This window comes from Oncorhynchus tshawytscha, linkage group LG12 (assembly GCF_018296145.1).
Source record: "Oncorhynchus tshawytscha isolate Ot180627B linkage group LG12, Otsh_v2.0, whole genome shotgun sequence".
Classification (NCBI taxonomy): Eukaryota; Metazoa; Chordata; class Actinopteri; order Salmoniformes; family Salmonidae; genus Oncorhynchus; species Oncorhynchus tshawytscha.
The window spans coordinates 39,989,347-40,012,508 of record NC_056440.1 but is presented as its reverse complement, the minus strand read 5'-3'; the positions used below and the strand labels follow the sequence as shown (position 1 = coordinate 40,012,508).

Below are 23,162 nucleotides of genomic sequence, written 5' to 3'. Positions count from 1 at the left end.
GTTTGGGGAGTGGTGGGTACACTCATCATATGAGCCAGACCAAACCCTCTTGACTCCCTTGAGGCCTGCATTCCCTGATAGATGGACATTGCATGTAGGAAATGCAGTTTGAACCACACTGATCTAGTATAGAACTCCCAAAGTTACCTTCATTTGATTTAGCTTGGTGAAATACACCACATGATCAGAAGTATGTGGACACCTGCTCGTCGAAAATCTCATTACAAAATCATGGGCATTAATATGGAGCTGGTCCCCCATTTGCTGTCATAACAACCTCTACTCTTCTGTGAAGGCTTTCCACTAGATATTATAACATTGCTGCGGTGACTTGCTTCCATTCAGCCACAAGAGCATAAGTGAGGTCAGGAGCAGATGTTGAGCGATTAGGCCTGGCTCGCAGTCGGCGTTCCAATTCATCCCAAAGGTGTTCGATGGGGATGAGGTCAGGGCTCTGTGCAGGCCAATCAAGTTCTTCCACACTGGTCTCGACGAACCAATTCTGTATGGACCTCTCTTTGTGCACAGGGGAATTGTCATGCTGAAACAGGAAAGGGCCTGCCCCAAGCTTTTGCCATAAAGTTGGTAGCACAGAATCATCTACAATGTCATTGTATGCTGTAACGTTAAGATGGAACTAAGAGGCCTAGCCCGAACCATGAAGAACAGCCCCAGACCATTATTCCTCTTCCACCAAACTTTACAGTTGGCACTATGCATTGGGGCAGGTAGCGTTCTCCTGAAATCCGCCAAACCCAGATACGTCTGTCGGACTGCCAGCTGGCGATGGAAGCGTGATTCATCCGTCCACTGCTCCAGAGTCCAATGGCGGCGAGCTTTACACCACTCCAGCCGATGCTTGGCATTGCGCATGATGATCTTCGGTTTGTGTGCGGATGTTCTGCCATTGAAACCCATTCCATGAAGCTCCTGACGAACAGTTTGTGTGCTGATGTTGCTTCCAGAGGCAGTTTGGAACTCGGCAGTGAGTGTTGCAACTGAGTAGAGCCGATTTTTACTTGCTACACGCTTCAGCACTCGGCGGTCCCATTCTGTGAGCTTGTGTGGCTTACCACTTTACGGCTGAGCCGTTGTTGATCCAAGACGTTTCCACTTCACAATAACATCACTTACAGTTGACCCGGGCAGCTCTAGCAGGACAGAAATTTGACAAACTGACTTTTTGCAAGGTGGCATCCTATGGCAGTGCCACTTTGAAAGTCACTGAGCTCTTCAGTAATGCCATTCTACTGCCAATGTTTGTCTATGGAGATTGCATTGCAGTATGCTCTATTTTATACACCTGTCAGCAACGTGTGTGACTGAAATAGCCAAATCCACTAAATTGAAGGGGTGTCCACATATGCAGAACTCGTTCCGCCATTTCCTGGTTGCTAAAATTTGAATCGGTCGCCTAATTTCTGTTTCTGTGACAAAACAAGCAAGTATAGTGTAGAGAAACATTGTACCATCTAAACCACTGTGAAATATATTTGACATAACCAAAAATATTGTATTTTCAGCTGTTTGAAGCTGGTGTACAAAACTGAAAGTAAAAGATGCAAAAACAAAAATTACGAACGGGATGCATAGAAATAGCGCATGTAGAACAGATCTAACGCTTCTTATACTTGCTTTCAATAAGAATGATAGATCTATAACTGTTATATAGATATGTATATATATACATTATTTGGCCAATTTTAAATATTTCACAAATATTTCAAAACATGTACATTTTACAACTCAGTATCGGTAAATAATGCCTCACAATTCTTCAAAGACCCATGTATTACTTCCTTCCCCCTCCTCTCCCCCATCTCCCCCTTTCCCAGGTACTGGAGAGAGTGGGAAGAGCACCTTCATTAAACAGATGAGAATCATCCATGGCACGGGCTACTCAGAGGAGGACAAGCGCGGCTTCACCAAGCTGGTGTACCAGAACATCTTCACTGCTATGCAGTCCATGATCCGCGCCATGGAGACCCTCATGATCCCTTACAAATATGAGCACAACAAGGTAAGGAGGGTGGGAGAGGGAAAGAAGGGAAGTTGTGGGAATGAGTGGGAACGAAAGCTGTGTATGTATGTGAGTGCGTGTGCGAGAGAGAGATGTGTTAGTGAGCATAAGAAGATGACTCTATCTTTCATAGTCATGGAACAGCCTTCCACATTCACATCCTGTCTGTTTTGGTACTTCCTGTGCCTTCCTGTCACTCTCAACCCATTCCATGTCATCCAGCCAAGGGTGTGTGTGTGTGAGAGAGAGAAAAATAGTTATCTGGTGTACTGAGGTCATATTTCTCGGTTTCAGTTGTCTGCATAGACTGAAACTGCTTATATGAATTCCTCCTCTTTGATTAAGACTGCTGCCCTTTATCCTGAGCCGTAGTCTAATTCAGGCTATTATTTTGGTTACTGAGAAAAAAGAGGTATCAAAAGTAAAGTTTAGAACTGCAGGTAATTTCACATGAAACTGTCCAATTGAGGTACTGAGACCTATTAGTTGTTGATGGACCATGTCTTATATGAATCACTAGGCCTGGTGTGACATCATTATGTTACATTGTATATATGTTATTCTTTAGTGTTCTTATAGTCATCACAAGTTTTAAGTGGCCTGGATTGTATATGAAGCCTGTGGTATTTTCCTGGTGTGTTATGTTGGCTTGAGGATTGGATACATTCAACAGGGGGCAGTAGCATGTCATTCCCCGGTTGTCACCGGGCAAAAACAATCCCTACCTTTTGGGGTTTTGGTGTACAAGGTACAGTAGAGATAAGTAATGAGGTGAGGTCAGATAATGAAGTGAAGCCAGTCATGTGACTCGGGGGATTTCAGAATCAATCATTTCACTTTTTCTAAATAATAGTAGAACGAAACACTGCTGGAGTTGGGCTAGGTGGGCTATGTGGTGGCTTCATATTAGGCCCTTAGAGCCTCTGTGAAGCGGCATATAGTGAAACAAATAGGCTGTGTTCTTTTTTTTCAGTTGCACTCACCGTGCATCTCAGAATATTACTATATCATATTAAATTGCTTCCTAATGTCACGGATCCCTCTGGAACTGTCATTACGCACACCTGGTCCCTATTCCCATTGATTAGTAATTGTATAAGTGTGCCCTTTGTTTACCATTGTCCTGTCGATTATTGTTCCAATGTCCGTTGGTCGTGTGAATACCTGTGCTGTGGCCTGTTACGGGTCTCGTCTCGTGTGATAATCATTGTGCGATTGTGTATTTATTCGAGGTACTCCTCGCTCCTTTGTTTGGGTCTCAACCCTGTGTTTTGTATGCATGTTTGTTTGGTCTTCGCCCCCTTGCCTTTGCACGGCACGCTGTAATTTGCGAAATAAAAACCCCTATTACGCATTCCTGCGCCTGTCTCCCGATCCCTTATACCAGCATGACACCTAACATGCTGACCACGTCGCGATCGCGAGTGTTGCAAAATAAATGTACACATACATTGGGGAGAACAAGTATTTGATATACTGCCAATTTTGCAGGTTTTCCTACTTACAAAGCATGTAGAGGTCTGTAATTGTTATCATAGGTACACTTCAACTGTGAGAGACGGAATCTAAAACAAAAATCCAGAAAATCACATTGTATGATTTTTAAGTAATTCACTTGCATTTTATTGCATGACGAGGGTCTGCGTTGCCAAGCGCAAAAATAGAAGTCAGTTCTATTTGTGACGCTGAGCGCGGTGCAAGTCCTGCCTCTCCCATCTCCTCATTGGTTTATAGAAGCATATACCCATGTGCCATATCCTCATTGGTTATACCCACGTGGGTGATTGAAAGATGAACTGAAGTCGGTCGGTCGTGGTAATACACCTATGAAAGTTAGATGCCAATCGCCATATAGAGTGCAAAGACGAAAAAGCCTGGAAGGAGGAGAGATGACTAGAAACTATTTGATTGACCGTTTTATGTATGGAACAATTTTTGGAGTAGAGGACCTTGTGCATTTCAGGTAAAATAACAACTCAATGTTTATATCCCAGGACAAATTAGCTAGCAACAGCAAGTTAGCTAAATAGGACAAATTAGCTAGCAACTGCAAGCTAGCTAGCTAAATTGCCATAGATGTTTAATGCTTTTCAACCGGTCCCCAAATTAATATAATTGGTTCAGAGTTTGTTTTCATATTTCAACCTGCGTGCCGTGATCGCGTTTAGTGTCGGGGGACAAAATCAATTTGCGCACGATGGCGCACGCGCGTTTCCGGTCTGAGCATGGTGTTAGATGTTAATTAAACACCTATTCAAGTGTCGCGAGATCTGATTGTCTCCGCATTACAACTGCAAAATAGTCCACCCGGAACCCGGCCATACTCACCGACAGGATTGTTTGCCTGAGCCTGGGTTATGCTTTAGTACCAATTCAGACTCACAGAACCTTGAATTGATGCCATTTAATTGATATATTTGTTTGAGTTGATTAAAAGTCTGACCTGGAGGAGTGTCTCAGTCTGTTTTTTCTTCCCTCCCTCAGGGCAACGCTAATGTGGTCCAAGAGGTGGACGTTGAGAAAGTCTACACGTTTGAGAACCCCTACATAAACGCCATCAAGTGTTTATGGAATGACCCAGGCATCCAGGAGGCCTACGATCGGAGACGGGAGTACCAGCTGTCGGACTCTACCAAATAGTGAGTAAATGAGATCTCTAGCTCTACTACTTGATCACATTTCCTCTCCTGATAGGCAGTGGGCACTCACAATACCCCCCCCCCCTTTTTTTTGTCTCCATAGTTACATGAATGCATTGGACCGGATTGCAGAGACCTCTTACCTGCCCACCCAGCAGGATGTGCTGAGGGTTAGGGTCCCCACTACGGGCATCATCGAGTATCCCTTCGACCTCCAGAGTGTCATCTTCAGGTATGCCAACCCTCAATCTCACTGAGCTATTCAACCCTATTCTACTACACTCCATTATATTCTTTTCTATTCTATATCTGACACACTGAGATTGAGGTTTGTCTCTGTTCTCACACTAGGCACTGCTTATATGTAGCCTTCAACTTCCATACTAATGTAGTGGGGAGAACAGACCAGAGGGTGGAGCTCTATCAATTGATGTTATATTCTTAGGGTATCTAGAGTACAGACTTGCAAGTTTACTATTGCTCATTCTTAGATAAACATGTGTAACAATGGTTCCATTGAAACATTAGCTCATGCCTTGCTTTACTGTGGGTTATACAACAACATTAGGGATGATATTTTATCAGCTGTACAGCGAAAATAGTAATTTTAACTAGAGGTCGACCGATTATGATTTTTCAATACCGATACCGATTATTGGGGGGCCAAAAAAGCCGATACCGACTAATCGGCCGATTAAATTTTTTGTTGTTGTAATAATGACAATTACAACAATACTGAATTAACACTTATTTGAACTTAATATAAAACATCAATAAAATCAATTTAGCTTCCAATAAATAATGAAACATGTTCAATTTGGTTTAAATAATGCAAAAACAAAGTGTTGGAGAAGAAAGTGATATGTGCCATGTAAAAATGTGTGCCATGTAAAATATGTGCCATGTAAAAAAGCTAACGTTTAAGTTCCTTGCTCAGAACATGAGAACATATGAAAGTTGGTGGTTCCTTTTAACATGAGACTTCAATATTCCAAGGTAAGAGGTTTTAGGTTGTAGTTAATATAGTATTTATAGGACTATTTCTCTCTATACCATTTGTATTTCATATACCTTTGACTATTGGATGTTCTTATAGGCATTATAGTATTGCCAGTGTAACAGTATAGCTTCCGTCCCCCTCCTCGCCCCTACCTGGGCTCGAACCAGGAACACATCGACAACAGCCACACTCGAAGCATCGTTACCCATCGCTCCACAAAAGCTGCGGCCCTTGCAGCGCAAGGGGAATAACTACTCCAAATCTAAAAGCGAGTGATGTTTGAAACAGTACTAGCGCACACCCAGCTAACTAGCTAGCCATTTCACATTGGTTACACCAGCCATCAGGCTGATAGGCTTGAAGTCATAAACAGCGCTGTGCTTGCGAAGAGCTGCTGGCAAAACGCACAAAAGTGCTGTTTGAATGAATGATTACGGGCCTGCTGCTGCTCAGTCAGACTGCTCTATCAAATCAGACTTAATTATAACATAATAACACACAGAAATACGAGCCTTTGGTCATTCATATGATGGAATCCAGAAACTATCATTTCGAAAACAAAACGTTTATTATTTCAGTGAAATACGGAACCGTTCGGTATTTTATCTAATGGGTGGCATCCCTAAGTCTAAATATTCTTGTTACATTGCACAACCTTCAATGTATGTCATAATTACGTAAAATTCCAGCAAATTAGTTCGCAATGAACCAGGCAGCCCAAACTGTTGCATATACCCTGACTCTGCGTGCAATGAACGCAAGAGAAATGACACAATTTCACCTGGTTAATATTGCCTGCTAAACTGGATTAGTAGTTATAACTAGTGATTATGATTGATTGTTTTTTATAAGATCAAGTTCAAGTTAAATAAAAGGTATAAAAAAAACAACAATAATAATCGGAAATCGGCGCCCAAAAATACCAATTTCTGACTGTTATGGAAACTTGAAATCGGCCCTAATTAATCGGCCATTCCGATTAATCGGTCGACCTCTAATTTTAACGGTTTAAATGAAAATAATAAATTGTGTGAAATTTATCAGGTAACAATCATGTAAATAATGTGTATGGTATTTTGCTTTTTGATGACCCCTGTACCATGTTTGACTGTTCGTTTTTTAGTATCTAAAAAAGCTATTTGAGTGGTCCACAATATGTTTGTTTTTTTATCAGTATTTTCAATTATTGTATCGTTGTGTAGTGACACAGAAATACACTTTTCGAAACACAACTAAACTTCTACCACGGATTGGTCAAAACAAGCATTGTGATTGCTTGAGATCCATTCTAAGCAGATCTAAAAAAAATCCACTAATAACAGGTACATCGCAAAAAACACTTGTGTACTGTTCCACCCGAAATATCACTGCTGTTCTTGATACCAGGGTAACTGACAAGAGAAAAGCAATAAGGCTTTTAACACATTATTGCCCCTTGTTCTAGCTTAACGTTTGGTTTGCAACAACGGGCGGGTTTCTACAAACATTGCTGTCTGCCTCTCCAACCTTTGTAACATTGTATATTTTTTTATTGCGATCTCCACCATCGTGTAGACTAGAGAATGAACATGTCTGTCAGGATGAGACAGACAGCTTTTCTGATACTGGAAAAATGATACATCAACACAATTTTCATGGTTATATGCAAAGAAATGTCAATATAAAAAAACAAGTAAAACGAATCGAAATGCTGCTAGTTTGCCGTCTCTCTAGCTTCAGTTTGAAGTGATTGGGTAGTGGTGGAGTGTCAACTCCAAAAGAGTCGATATCTCGACTCCTTGACCACCGAGAGTTGGTCCAAAAATCCTGGAGTAGTCAAAATAAAGGTAACCTAGCCAGGCTGACGTAGGCTACTGATTAGCCTTAAATATTTTGTTGAGGAGAGATTGTCAGACGGCTCTATATGCATTGCTAATCAATCACCCAAATCAAATTTGATTTGTTACATGCGCAGAATACAACAGGTGTTGTGAAATGCTCACTTACAAGCCCTTAACGAACAATGCAGTTCAAGAAATAGAGTTAAGAAAAAGTTTACTATAAATGAAGTAAAGTTTTAAAAAATCTAAAAATTAACACAATAAAATAACAATAACGAGGCTATATTCAGGGGGTACCGGTACCGAGTCAATGTGCGGGGGTACAGGTTAGTCAAGGTAATTTGTAGATGTAGTTAGGGTTAAAGCAACCTAATGAACCCAGAGCGTGCAAAGCTGTCATCAAGGCAAAGGGTGACTATTTCAAGAATCGCAAATATGAAATATATTTTGATTTGTTTAACACTTGTTTGGTTAGTACATGATTCCATATGTGCTATTTCATAGTTTTGATATCTTCACTATTATTCTACAATGTAGAAAATAGTAAAAAGAAAGAAAAGAAAAGAGGGGGAAAAAACTTGAATAAGTAGGTGTTCTAAAACTTTTGACCGGTAGTGTACATTGTACAACACAGCAGCTTTTTTAGCATGGTTTTGTATTATTTTAAAAAAAAAATAGAAGTTAGCTCTTTTTCAATCGGGAGTCAATGTGGAAGACAGATTGTTTTCCCCCAAAGTGGGCGTGGTCTAGGGGAATTCCTTCATATGGCGTGAATATTGACTGGGACCATTGAACAAACGACCAGACGGCTCGGCTAGCAACCCTAGATTTGTGTCGGGACTATCCTTGTGGAAGGATGAAATAGTATGAATACATATATCAAACAAAAAGTTTTGAATCAAAATATGTCACACATTGTTTTAATGTTATGTTGATACTCAGCTCCCCCTCGTACCTACGACCGCAGCACAGCCGTGCTAAAAAAGTAGTTTAACACATCTTCTCGTGTACAGTTGCTTTAACATTAGTCTCAAGCATGTCTTTGCTGTAAAAATGCTAGCTGTTTTTTTTTTTACATCAAAATGCTACCTTTAAATGAAACAATAATCATCTAGCAAACACGAATAGGACCTACATTATTTTCCCATACCAACTGTAGTTGTACTCTACTCATCTGTGCTTGATGTTGTTCCTCTCTTCCTATGACAGGATGGTGGACGTAGGAGGTCAGAGGTCAGAGAGGAGGAAGTGGATCCACTGCTTTGAGAACGTCACATCCATCATGTTTCTGGTGGCACTCAGCGAGTATGACCAGGTGCTCGTAGAATCTGATAACGAGGTGAGCTTTGTTATTAACAACTGTGCAGTATGCAGGGCTTGACTTTAACTTCTTTTTTTTGACTTGTATGATGAAAGGAACCATCATACAAAAATAGAATGTGATAATCAGACAAAAATGTAGCGCTACTCTGCCTAATGGCCTCTTTGAATATTCAAGCCTGTTTAAAAAAAAAACACTGCCCCTTTAAGGCTCTCCTGGAGGATGGTTGGCCAATTTTGGTAGCCTATAAAATATTGCAACATTACAATTACAAGTCCACAGTTCAAATAGACTCTGGGACAGACCACTGCACATGTAAGAGCGGTTTCATGTGGCAGAGATGAAAAAAACCTGTTAGAAATTAAGAAAGGGTAAAGATGCATCAACTAGCATGCACTCTGAGGAAAAAAAGCTTCCTTGTAAAACCAAAAATGGTTCTATCGCTTGCTTCAAATATAGAACCACCAAACTTTCTATATATTGATCAGAACCCTAGAGGTTCTTCTTCATTGATCCAAAATGCTTCCATATAGAACATTGCATGGTGCCATTTATAAATGATAGCTAGTACTGTTAAATAGTCATATTTTTTGCTAAGAATATAATTTAATAAACAATTCAATAATGGACAAAAGAATATCAGCATTGTTTTTTACAATTTATTATCATAATATGCAAAGAGATTGGAAATGTGCACTGCTGGCCAGGGAGGCATCTCTTCGTTTGAATGATGGTCAACCCTTGCTAACTTCTTCACAATACAATACAACTTTGTTCATTAGTTACAGTGAACAACAAAAATGTATCTCTGCTCAGTTTCCCCCCCCAGCGCACCTGGATGGAGAGCATGTTGTGGGGTTAAGGGCCTTGCTCAAGGGTCCAACGGTCGGGGGAATGTTTTTGAGGATGTGAAACCATCAGCCCTATAGTTATCAGATACATTTTGTCCATTTTTTTTCCAACTGGCAACATTTCGTCCACAGGTAAAACTCCTGCCACTGGTCCCACTCCTTAGCCTCTGGGCTATCTACCGTCAGTACAGTATGGGTTGTTGCCTGACTGAGGAGCAAAAACATGAGATAATCTTCAGAACTAAGCATGAGTTCATCTGACAAAATGAAGACAAAATGCAATGCAGACATAGAATTACTATGATGTAGAAGAACTATTTACATGCAGTTGTTGTCAGCAGCAGCCAAAAGAGAGATCCTCTGCCTCTGTTAGTTCTGGGTTACTGCCAAACTGAGCAAAACATAAACAGTGTGTTTAAAAGTCATGTAATGATTAACTAGGCTATTAAATCACTGAGACGTATTATACATCATTTATTATAAATAATTTATACATACCTCCTCTCAGTCAGCAACAGTCTTCTAATGGCTTCATGACACATTGTCCCCTCAATTGACTCCACACTGAAATAAAGTAACAATTAGCAAATTGCCAATGTCAGGCTGGGTCTGTAGCTCTATTTGGCATATCCCATAATAGAAAAGTTTGTTTATTTGAAAGAGTTAGCTGGCTAACTTGTAAAGTGGCAAGTGCAAGTAGCCTAGCTTTTTTTGTTCAGTTAGCTAGCTACGTTAGCTAACTTAGCTATCTTACAAACACGCTCAAATTCTTTAAACTTTATTTATCTAGTGTATAGTTTATCATATGACTTTGATTTAACTTCATTATTATTGAATTAAATAATCAACTTTGTTTACCTTAATATATTGAAAAATAACGTGCTTATTGGTAGGTGACATGCAAGTTGGTTCAATCACCGTCCTCTTGCGTGGTTATAATGGAAGGACAGTTGGTTTCTATATAGAACCCCTTTTTTAATCCAAGACTGTAAGCTTTCATTAAACACATTATTTCCTCATGCTTCTAGATAGCATTTAGTTTGCAACAGCACTGGTTTGTATCAACCTTGCTGTTTGCCGCTCAGAACTCGGCAACAATGTTTCAAAATATGAAATCGATCATCCTCCTGCCATAGAGGGCTACCGGTTTCAGACGTCAGCTAGCCATCTTTCTGACCATGCGGGGGGGAAAATATTTCACCTTTATTTAACCAGGTAGGCCAGTTGAGGACAAGTTCTCATTTACAACTGCAACCTGGCCAAGATAAAGCAAATCATGCAGCAGCCTCATTAATATGGCTATAAATGTCAATGCAAAACAGCTGAAACAAATTAAAAGGGAATATTAGCTGGCATTTCAGAGTTTGATGTGACTGGGTTAGCTTTTGTTAGCATTTTCTTTCTAAAATCCCCATTATACTCAAAGTTATTTGCCTTCACTGGGTATATTTCGTTCAATGCCTTCAGAAAGTATTCACACCCCTTGACTTTTTCCACATTTTGTTGTTTTAAAGTGGGATTAAAAGGGATTAATTGTCTATTTTGTCAACGATCTACACAAAGTACTCTATAATGTCAAAATGGAAGGAACATTTTTAACATTTGTAAAACATTTCAGAAAAATAAAACACCAATATATCTTGATTAGATCATTATTCAACCCCTTGAGTCAATACATAGAATCACCTTTGTCAGCGATCACAGTCTTTCTGGGTACGTCTCTACGAGCTCTACACACTTGGATTGTGCAACATTTGTCCATTATTCTTTTCAAAATACTTCAAACTCTGTCAAATTGTTTACTGATCATTGCTAGACAACCATTTTCAGGTCTTGCCATAGATTTTGAAGCAAATTTATGTCAAAACTGTAACTCGGCCACTCAGGAACATTCACTGTCTTCTTGGTAAGCAACTCCAGTGTAGATTTGGCCTTTTTATTGTTCTGCTGAAAGGTGAATTAATCTCCCAGTGTCTGGTGGAAAGCAGTCTGAACCAGGTTTTCCTCAAAGATTTTTACTAGGCTTAGCTCCATTCCGTTTCTTATTTTTCCTGAAAAACTCCCCAGTCCTTAACGATTACAAGCATACCCATAACATGACGCAGCCACCACTTTGCTTGAAAATATGGAGAGTGGTACTCAGTAATGTGTTGTATTGGATTTGCCCCTAACATAACACATTGTAGTCAGGACAAAAAGTGAATTGCTTTGCCATATTTTTTGCAGTATTACTTTGTTGCAAACGGGATGCATGTTTTGGAATATTTTTATTCTGTACAGGGTTCCTTCTTTTCACTCTGTCAATTAGGTTAGTACTGTGTAGTAACTACAATTTTGTTGATCCATCCTCAGTTTTCTCCTATGAAACTCTGTAACTGTTTTAAAGTCACCTTTGGCCTCATGGTGAAATCCCTGAGTCGTTTCCTTCCTCTCTGGCAACTGAGTTGGGAAGGTCGCCTCTATCTTTGTAGTGACTGAGTGTATTGATACACCATCCGAAGTGTAATGAATAACTTCACCTTGCACAAAGGAATATTCAATGTCTGTTTGTTTGTACCCATCTACTTATAGGTGCCCTTACCTTACAGATAATTGTATGTGTGGGGTATAGAGATGAGTAAGTCATTCAAAAGTCATGATAAACACTATTATTGTACAAAGAGTGAGTCCATGCAACGTATTGTGTGACTTGTTAAGCACATTTTTACTCCTCAACTTATTTAGACTTGCCATAACAAAGTGGTTGAATACTTATTGACTCAAGACATTTCAACACTTCATTTTTAATTAATTTGTAAAAATGTAGAGAACCCAAATTCCACATTATGGGGTATTGTGTGTAGGCTAGTGACCAAAAACATCTCAATTGAATACATTTTAAATTCAGGCTGTAACACAGAAAAATGTGTAAAAAGTCAAAGGGCACGAATGCTTTCTGGCCTTCTTTAGTAAAGGGTTCTTTAATCTTGTCCAAAGAACCAAAATGTTCTAAATATAACCACAAGTGTGCGTTACTGGTATGACTACGATTATGCCTTTGGCTGCTGGTCAATAAAATAATGTTGATTTGAAAACCAATAGAATATGAGAAAAATGCTGGTTTCAAAGGCATAATAATTGTTTATAAAATAATTCGCTCAACATTTATATGGTTGTATTTTGGCTAGCCTAGGCTACTCTGAGAAAACGTCCAGGTTATAAACAATGAAGTTTATGGTTAAATCATTTCAAAATGCTGGCCTCCTCCGCTCAGGTGGGTGATGTGCTGCACTGTTCTTCACTCTACGGCCTTGTGACCATTTGATCTGAACGGACAGTGCCATGAGTGGGCCTGTGTCGACAGAATCAATCCTTTAGACGCTAATGTTAATTATCTTTCATTATATTTGCCAAACATGACTGGCGCTTAGCCTATATTTACGTCACTTAAAGGGTCATTAAAGTTTGGTTACATTTTCTGGCGCCTCTCTCCCGTCAGCATCTGTTTGGCCAATGTGCATATCACCTACACTTTGACATGTATGCTTTTTTATTTATGGACTTGAAAAATGTATTTGAATATTATTCCAGTGTTGGCCTCACTGATCCAATTTTGATCGGAGTAATGGTTTGCTATTGTGATTCTTCTTCTTATCCGACAATTTTGTTTTCCATGTTCCGGACAAGAAGACAAGCACTCATGTCGAGCCCTGCAGTATGTTTAACTAAGTCACACACTCAGAAAGTACACCTATTTTACTATTTAGATAGCAGCACCTTGCATGAAATTACATCATTTGACAATAGGACCTCAAATAATCTCTAACAAAGTAAGTTAATTACAGGTCTCTGAACCATTGTACAATTCAGTCTTTCTACTCGAATGACATTATTCCCATGGGCAAAAGAATGTGAATATATCTGTGGCTATGGTCTTCTCTCTCTCAACTATGGCGTATATGGGTGTTTTAGAGGCACACCTCTATGTGCGTCTGAAAGAGAAAGGCTTGTCCTTATTTAAAATAATGGAAATAAGACACTGCTTTTTCCTGGCTTTTTCCAGCTAGACCTCCCTTTCACTTGGAAAGCAGTTGTAAATGACTCCTACAGCTGTTTTGAATACAGCCTACGGGCGACAGAACTTCTTCAAGAGAATACACACCATCTGTGTGTTCCCAGTATTTCCCAGAATGCTCTTGACTTTTCCACTTTGTCAGTGGAAACCTGTGTCCATAGGATAAAACCAGAGAGAGACCATTTAAACATCTGTAATCAGCCAATTCATGTTTACAGTGACGATACAATATAAATAACATAAGACCAGTTGGTTGAATGTAAAGCTATATTAAAAACATGAGCTGGCGCACACCCAGAGAAAATTATTTTATGAGGTGCTGACTAACGGCGAATAAACTAGACACTGTAAAAATAAAGAGAGTCGCACACTCTCTATATAAACTCCCAGTAATTTATTGGGTAAATCCAATCAAATGTTATTTGTCACATGCGTCAAATACAACAGGTGTAGGAAGACCTTACAGTGAAATGCTTACTTACTACAAGCCCTTAACCAACAATGCAGTTTTAGGAAAATACCAAAAAAAAGTAAGAGACAAGAATAACAAATAATTCAAGAGCAGCAGTAAATAACAATAGCATGGCTGTATACTGGGAGTACCAGTGCAGAGCCAATGTGCGGGAGCACCGGTGTCGAGGTATTTGAGGTAATATGCACATGTAGGTAGAGTTATTAAAGTGACTATGCATAGATAATAACAGAGAGTAGCAGCAGGGTAGAAGGGGTGGGGGGCAATACAAATAGTCTGGGTTGCCCTTTAATTAGCTGTTCAGGAGTCTTATGGCTGTTGGGTAGAAGCTGTTTAGAAGCTAGACTTTGGCACTCCGGTACCGCTTGCCGTGCGGTAGCAGAGAGAACAGTCTATGACTAGGGTGGCTGGAGTCTTTGACAATTTTTGGGGCCTTCCTCTGACACCGCCTGGTATAGAGGTCCTGGATGGCAGGAAGCTTGGCCCCAGTGATGTACTGGGCCATACGTACTACCCTCTGTCGTTCCTTGCGGTCAGAGGACGAGCAGTTGCCATACCAGGCAGTGATGCAACCCATCAGGATGCTCTCGATTGTGCAGCTGTAAAGCCTTTTGAGGATCTGAGGACCCATGCCAAATCTTTTCAGTTTCCTGAGGGGGAATAGGTTTTGTCGTGCCCTCTTCACAACTGTCTTGGTGTGCTTGGACCATGTTCGTTTTTTGGTGATGTGGACGCCAAGGAACTTGAAGCTCTCAACCTGCTCCACTGCAGCCCCGTCGATGAGAATGGGGGCGTGCTCGGCCCTCCTTTTCCTGTAGTCCACAATCATCTCCTTTGTACTGATCACGTTGAGGGAGAGGTTGTTGTCCTTGCACCACACTGTCAGGTCTGACCTCCTCCCTATAGTCTGTCTCATCGTTGTCGGTGATGGGGTTGGAGTCATGCCTGGCCATGCAGTCATGAGTGAACAGGGATTACAGGAGGGGACTGAGCACGCACCCCTGATGTGTCCCCGTGTTGAGGATTAGCCTGGTGGATGTGTTGTTACCTACCCTTACCACCTGGGGGCGGCCTGTCAGGAAGTCCAGGATCCAGTTGCAGAGGGAGGTGTTTAATCCCAGGGTCCTTAGCTTAGTGATGAGCTTTGAGGGTACTATAGTATTGAAACCTGAGCTGTAGTCAATGAATAGCATTCTCACATAGGTGTTCCTTTTGTCCAGGTGTGAAAGGGCATTGTGGAGTGCAATAGAGATGGTATCATCTGTGGATCTGTTGGTGCTGTATGCAAATTGGAGTGGGTCTAGAGTTCCTGGGATAAAGTTGTTGATGTTAGCCATGACCAGTCTTTCAAAGCATTTCATGGATACAGACGTGAGTGCTACGGGTCAGTAGTCATTTAGGCAGGTTACCTTAGTGTTTTTGGGCACAGGGACTATGGTGGTCTGCTTGAAACATGTTGGTATTACAGACTCAGACAGGGAGAGGTTGAAAACGTCAGTGAAGACACTTGCGAGTTAGTCAGCGCATGCTCGGAGTACACATCCTGGTAATCTGTCTGCTAATCACCAACGTTTCAGCTGCCGACTCTCTTTATTTTGATAGCTTATGGATGTAAAGCTATGACATTTTACCGTTTTCCCCCTGTACTTCAAACTTGCAGTTTAAACCTTCATGCAAATCAGAGGTTTGGAAGACCTGAAAGGTTGTTTGTACTGCTTGCAAAGAAACACACACAAATGTTTCATTTTTTTATTTGTTTTATTTGTCACATGGACAAGTACAGTGAAATGCTTCAATTGTAGCCGCTACTCAACAGTATTCAATATCAAAATAGTATAACTAATAAAAAATAAAACATTTTTAAAAAACAAGAGAAACAAGAAAATGAGAGGAAGATATATACAGGGTCCGTGCCAGTACCAAATTTACATTGTGCAGGGATACTGGAGTATTTGAGGTAGATATGTACATGTAGGCAGGGATTAGGAGAAAGTGACTGGTAGCAGGATAAATAATAATAATAATAATAATAGTAGTAAACAGTATGGCAGCAGCATAAGTGGTGGGTGGGAGTGTGTGTGGTGGTAAGTGTGTGTATGTAAGTGTAAGCATGTGGGGGTGTGCAAGATTATCAGTGTTGGACTGATAGGCGGAAATGTAAACAGGGCTGAAAAGAGACTGGTAAACAGGAATATATACCGGTAAGTACTTATGATAACATGCTGATGGTAATATATACATGTAAAAAGGAGTAATATTGTCAAGTAGTAGTATAGATATTAATGGTAATTGCTATCAATATTCAATGAACAGCATTGTAGCGGTAGTAATGAATCTAATCAATAATCATTTTAGCAGAAGCGTAGGTTTAAGGGGAGCAGTAGTTGTTAGCTTCCCTGGCTTTTGGCTAAGATCAAGTGTAGTTGTTAGCCATTTTAACAGGGGGTGGAAGCTGTTTAGGAGTCTGTTGGTCTGAGCCTTGATGCACCGGTACCGCCTGCCAGACGGGAGCCTGGAGAATAGTCCATGTCTCCGGTGGCTGGAATCTTTTGCAATTTTTCGGCCCTTTCTTAGACATCGCCCGGCATGTACGTCCTGGGAGCTGACCCCCAGTGATGCGCTTGGACGTCCACACCATCCTATGTAGGGCCTTCCGGTCGGGGTTGGTGCAATTGCCATGCCAGACAGTGATACAACGGTCAGGATGCTCTTGATGGTACAGGTGCAAAAGTTCCTAAGGATCTGAGGGGCCATGCTGAATTGTTTCAAACCTCCTGAGGGAGAAGAGGCACTGCTGTGCTTTCTTCACGACTGTGCTGGTGTGAAAGGGCCATGTTAAGTCCTCCGTGGTCTGGACACAGAGGAAGTTGAAGCTCTTGACCCTCTCCACTGCGGTCCCGTCGATGTGGGTGTGCACCCTCCCCTGTTTCCTGTAGTCCACGATCAGCTCCTTGGTCTTGCTGATGTTGAGGGAGAGGTTGTTGTTTTGGTACCACACTTCCAGGCCTCTGACCTCCTCCCGACAGAATCAAACCTTTAGATGTCAATGTTAATTATCCTTCAATAAATCCCTGTAGGTTGTCACATCGCTGTTGGTGATCAGGCCTACTACCGTTGTGTCGTCAGCAAACCTGATGATGGAGTTGGAGTCGTGCGTGGCCACACAGTTGTGGGTGAACAGGGAATACAGGAGGGGGCTAAGCACACACCCGTGGGGGGCCTCCTTGTTGAGGGTCAGCGTGGCAGAGGTGTTGTTACCTACTCTTACCACCTCAGCCCGTCAGGAAGTATAGGATCCAGTTACAGAGGGGGTGTTCAGTCCCAGGGTCCTCAGCTTAGTGATGAGCTTGGACGGCAACTATGGTGTTGAACACTGAGCTGTAGTCGATGAAGAGCATCCTCACATAGGTATTCCTCCTTTCTAAGTGGAACAGGGCAGCGTGGAGAGCAATTGAGATTGCGTAATCTGTGGATATGTTGGGGCGGTATGCAAAATGGAGTGGGTCCAGGGTGTCTGGGTCTGGGATGATGGGAGTTGATATGTGCTATGACCAGCCTTTCAAAGCTCTTCATTGTTACAGATGTGAGTGCTACAGGGTGGTAGTCATTGTCGCAGGTTGCCTTAGAATTTTGGGAACATGAATGATGGTAGTCAGCTTGAAACATATGGGAGATGTGTGACAATACTCAGTTGCAATTTTAAATGAGAACTTGTTCTCAACTTGCCTACCTGGTTAAATCAAGGTGAAATAAAATTAAAATAAATGGTGATGACACCATAGAACAGACTTTGAATGTGCTTTAGGTGGTGTGTGTGTGTGTGTGTGTTTAGCAGTGAGTGTAAATGTTAAAAGAAAGTAAATAACAGCTCAGTGGTGAACTGAAAAGGCATCTGGAGGCCTCTCTCTCGCGCTCTCTCGCGCTCTCTCTCTCTTTCTCTCTCTCTCTCTCTTGGGCTGTACAAAGTTGATTAAAACCTGTACTTAACGGGATAGTATAGCTGAACTGAACTATCCCTTCAATGATAGCAGCTGGACTTGACAAACTGTTTTCGTCTCTCCTCGTTTCTCCCTCAGAACCGAATGGAGGAGAGCAAAGCCTTGTTTAGGACCATCATCACATATCCCTGGTTCCAGAACTCCTCTGTCATCCTCTTCCTCAACAAGAAGGATCTGCTGGAGGAGAAGATCAATTACTCCCACCTGGTTGACTACTTCCCGGAGTATGACGGTGAGTGGCCGCACCCGTTTGCTATTTGGAGTCAGGGGCCCGACCACAAATTGAATTCCCTCAGGAAAAATAAAGTTCCCTAAAACCTCTATGCTTTATGACTTGTTAAAAGCACGAATGAGCCTTTATAATGTGTTATAACAAGGCTTGTAATATGTGTATGTCTCTAACATAGGTCCCCAGAGAGACGCCCAGGCGGGCCGCGAGTTCATCCTGAAGATGTTTGTGGACCTGAACCCGGACAGCGACAAGATCATCTACTCCCACTTCACCTGTGCCACGGACACCGAGAACATCCGCTTTGTGTTCGCCGCCGTCAAAGACACCATCCTCCAGCTCAACCTGAAGGAGTATAACCTGGTGTGAAAGCCATAGAGTTAGAATCCTAGAAGGGACTTCTTCGGCATGAGCGGAGCATGACTGGGGCCGAGGCCCTTCTCCAACATTGACTGACTGAATGTCAAACTGACTGCCAAAACAAACATCTAATGGTTGCGTAATGCTAATTTATTGCCATTGTTGACCCTTCCTTTCTTTTGTCTATTTAAAAGAAAAACATTATTGAGGGGGTTTTGGGGGGTTTAAATGTCGTTGTTGGATATGTACAGCACCGTTCCTCCAATTGTTTTAGGCTAAGCGTTGTGACGTTTTATTTTTAAGACACTCAAAGTGACAGCTGGGTTTTGTCCGCCTCTGATCTTGATTCCAAGGTGCTCCTGCCTTCTGTGTTTCTGATTTGACCCAGTCGGTCCATTCCACCGCCGGTCTTTGGCGTCCATTCTTCTGCCTCACACTTATTTTCCTCAGAAAGGGTGAAAAGGGTTGATACTGTGATTTATTTTTTATTTTTTAATGATTGTTTTTCGTTATTGCATCAAAAGATTTGGTAGCGTTTGACGTGGGAGTCGTTTGAGCCACACAGCAGGGCAGGAGGTTATCCGTGTAACTAGGTTGTGGAGTGAGCACCATGATACTCATTGTCCATCACAGGCCCCGGGGTCAGGAAAAGGTTATTGATGAGACAGTGTTGATGCCACGCTGACTTTTTTAAGGTCCTGTTTATTTCCGATGCCAAAAGGATGTACAGTATTGTTAACTCGACGCTCCCCTTTGCACAGTCAACTAGAAAGTGTATTGGAAGCAGGACGGGACACCAGCCTTTTGAAGGCACCAAGAGTTGCCAATGCACACGTGACCATTTTAAAGAGTTTCCCGTTTTTGGTTACGCACTCCTCCCCCATCTCGTATTCATCGTTGAATGCCAAAACCACTCGTTTGAGTCAGTATGCCAAGCCTGACAAAACACACATTCACTGGAGTTCATAGAGTTGTTGTGTTGTTAATGCCAAATTGAGTGGCCAATCGTTTTGTGGTCATTGTATGGAAATTATAATACTATTGGCAGTAGAAGCTGAAGTCCTCTGGTGACCAGTTGTGACCAGTTGTGATTATGTGGTCGGTTGTATTCCATAGGCCTTTTTATCCAAGTCTTGGGTTTGGTTCACCTTGCACAGTATGAAATGATTTTCTTTTGACCAGACGGTGGCGGGGACCAGGGGGATGGAGGACCTTGCTCTATTAGTGATGGGTAACACAGATTCAGTTGTGAGAATCTGCTTTTGTCAAGGGCTCTTCTTTCGTAGAGGGGCCGCTAGTCTTCTCTCACTGCCTGGACTGAGCTGGACCACCGCAAAGGCAGCTGTGGCAGCCAATCACAGTGCCAGTGTCTCACATAGACTGAGAAATCACAATGCAGCTCTGTCCTTTTGATTGTCCAATCACAGCCCAGCTGTCCGACTGTTTTGGTTTGTTAGCAGTGGAGATGATTAGCTGTTTCCCACGTTAAAAGGGGCAGTGGCTCTGACTCCCAGTTATTTCTCTGAGTATGTACATTTTTTGTAACAATTCCCTAAACATAACCCTGTAATTGACATTTTATTGAGGTATAGTGCAATTATGAATGCTATAATCATTGTACATACATCTCTCTCTGCATGTTGTCTTTGTAATCATTATTTTTTGGCAGATTGAATGTGTGGTATTGAAAAAATGTATCTATGTAATTGTATTGTATGTCTAATGTATGGCTAATTCGTTTGGGGGAAAAAATATTTACGTTTGTTTGTTTATGCCAGTTAATTTCTCAACAACAAATGAAGTGCAGTTTCAGAACTGCTTAAGGAGCAATCAATATGATCTAAGGAAACGATATGCCAGAAGCTGCAATCGCTTTTGCTAATTGACTTTCGTATAAAAAAAAATGCAGACTCAAATTACAGGGCTAATTCCATTGGTTTAAATCTAAATACTGGCTTCAGGAAGAGAGCACTTGTCATGTAGGAATGACCTCATCACGCATTATCCGACTCCTTTCTATATTTGACTACATTTGTTAGCTATTTTATTTATTCAAACAGGGCCTTGGAGACAGCACTCTGCAGTTTCCCCATTTCCCCTTGTCATCCCCACACTGGGACTGCGCGTTCCATTGGGGCTAATTGTTCATTGGCCATTTAACGTAATGCTGCAACCCCTGAGGTTTCTTATGTTAACATTTAAGACTGAGCTGTGACCAGGAGAACAATCCATACGCCTCTCAAAAACACCTTCCAGTGTCTTTTTGCTGTCGAGGGTCCACGAAAACCACCTCTACATTCGAACCACCCCCTAGTCCCTACATGCTTGAGTTTATTCTGGGTCGTGTTCATTATGCATGCAAGAAAAACGTTTTTTTTTTTTTAACAACAGAACAAGAAAATTCGAGTTTTTCTTATTGGACAAAGCCAGGTTTCAGTTGATGTTTTACGTTTGGTGCCTATTCAATGGAGTTAAGAACGTATTGTAAATTCATTCCTCGGCTAATGGAGCTAACCAACTGGTACCTTTTCGTATAGCTCAAATGGTTCGCACGTTGTCAAGCAGGCGGTCACGTGTGTAGGCAAGGTAAAGGACCATGTTTCAAGAGCAGTCCGAGGCAAGTTCTGGACTGGGAGGCAGCGCTATATGCTAAGCTAGTACACTGAATCCGGTTACACATAATAAACACGACCTAGTGCATTCAGATCTATAATACTGAAGGGGTAAGGGGCTATGGGATGGAACATGTGGGCACTTGATTACCGGGGTGGGTGATGAGTTAGAATGCAGGTCGCGGACCAAATGTGGCACTTGCCAAAAAAAGAATGTGCACCACTATCACAATATGCTAGGAACCCAAATTTGTTTGAATGGATATATTAATGGATGGTACATTAATAAAAGCTATTGATGGCCAATCATCAGAATGTACAGATTTGTTTATGAACTACATACAAGTGATAGAAAAAGTTAACTTGTACATGTTGTCTTATTGTGGGAGCTGGGCCTCCTGCTCTCATTTAATTAAGGAACACTTCATCATATGTTACCTCTCTCTGAATGAGACTCCTCTGTGAACATGTTTCAGTATTCACACAGACCAGAAGGATAGGAAGCCAGCTAGAACGTTTCCCAGGGAAGACAAATAAAGTGAGTACAGCAAAGTATTTTCCTACAATAAATTTGCAACACACACACACATACACATACATAGAGATAAAGAGACCATAAAGAACTCCTATCCTGGAGTCACTTGCCGGATATTTACCTTGTGAGGTGACTGGCTTAGTTGCGACAGTTCAAGAGGACTCATATTTATGTTACATTTGATTGAAATGTTAGACTTAATATAATTAGCCCAAACAAAGAATTCAACTAATCTTATTTCTAAAGCAGGAAGACTGTAAATTGGGCGTCTTGATGTAGTTTTCCTGTTTTCCTTTTGTCATGTGGTCCTAGATATCCAATTGGCCAGGTCAAATATTGTTACATTACAGTGCTTCCTGCCAGGGCTGGTTCCAGGCATAAGTGACTGCTCAGGGGCCCCTGAACAATAAAAAAAGATATGCAGTACCAGTCAAAAGTTTGAACACACCTACTCATTCAAGCGTTTTTCATTATTTGTACTATTTTCCACATTGTAGAATAATAGTGAAGACATCAAAACTATGAAATAACACATGGAATCATGTAGTAACCAAAATGTTATATTTGAGATTCTCCAAAAAAGCCACCTTTTGCCTTGATGACAGCTTTGCACACTCTAGGCATTCACTCAATCAGCTTCATTAGGTAGTCACCTGGAATGCATTTCAATTAACAGATGTGCCTTGTTAAAAGTTAATTTGTGGAATTTCTTTCCTTCATGCGTTTGAGACAATTGTTGTGTTGTGACAAGGTTGGGTTGGTATATAGAATATAGCCCTATTTGGTAAAAGACCAAGTCCATATTATGGAAAGGGAAATGACAGTCCATCATTATTTTAAGACATGAAGGTCAGTCAATCTGGAAAATGTCAAGAACTTTGAAAGTGTCTTCAAGTGCAGTCGCAAAAACATCAAGCACTATGATGAAACTAGCTCTCCTGAGGATCGCCACAGGAATGGAAGACCCAGAGTTACTTCTGTTGCGGAGGATAAGCTCATTGGAGTTACCAGCCTCCGAAATCGGCGATTAACTGCACCTCAAATTGCAGCCCAAATAAATGCTTCACAGAGTTCAAGTAACAGACACATCTCAACTGTTCAGAGAAGACTATGTGAATCAGGCCTTCATGGTTGAATTGCTTCAAAGAAACCACTACTAAAGGACATAAATAATAAGAAGAGACTTGCTAGTGCCAAGAAACAAGAGAAATGGATATTAGACCGGTGGAAATCTGTCCTTTTGTCTGATGA

At 41.3% G+C, this 23,162-nt stretch overlaps 1 protein-coding gene and 1 long non-coding RNA gene across 2 annotated transcripts in view; one reads left to right on the top strand and one right to left on the bottom strand.

Annotated features, from left to right (window-relative positions):
• LOC112263268 (guanine nucleotide-binding protein G(q) subunit alpha-like) overlaps positions 1 to 21,691 on the top strand; it is a 35,128-nt gene extending 13,437 nt beyond the window's left edge. The window contains exons 2-7 of the mRNA XM_024439352.2: positions 1,836 to 2,020; positions 4,505 to 4,659; positions 4,763 to 4,891; positions 8,689 to 8,818; positions 18,254 to 18,407; positions 18,583 to 21,691. Coding sequence (XP_024295120.1) covers positions 1,836 to 2,020; positions 4,505 to 4,659; positions 4,763 to 4,891; positions 8,689 to 8,818; positions 18,254 to 18,407; positions 18,583 to 18,773 — 944 coding nt within the window. The 3' untranslated portion in view covers positions 18,774 to 21,691. The remainder of the gene's footprint in view (positions 1 to 1,835; positions 2,021 to 4,504; positions 4,660 to 4,762; positions 4,892 to 8,688; positions 8,819 to 18,253; positions 18,408 to 18,582) is intronic.
• On the bottom strand, positions 9,484 to 21,886 carry LOC112263269. Its single transcript, XR_002955470.2, has 4 exons — positions 21,815 to 21,886; positions 10,150 to 10,215; positions 9,974 to 10,042; positions 9,484 to 9,859 (listed from the first exon to the last, which is right to left on the bottom strand). It is a non-coding gene; the product is annotated as an uncharacterized LOC112263269 (long non-coding RNA).
• Positions 21,887 to 23,162: the final 1,276 nt, after the last annotated feature.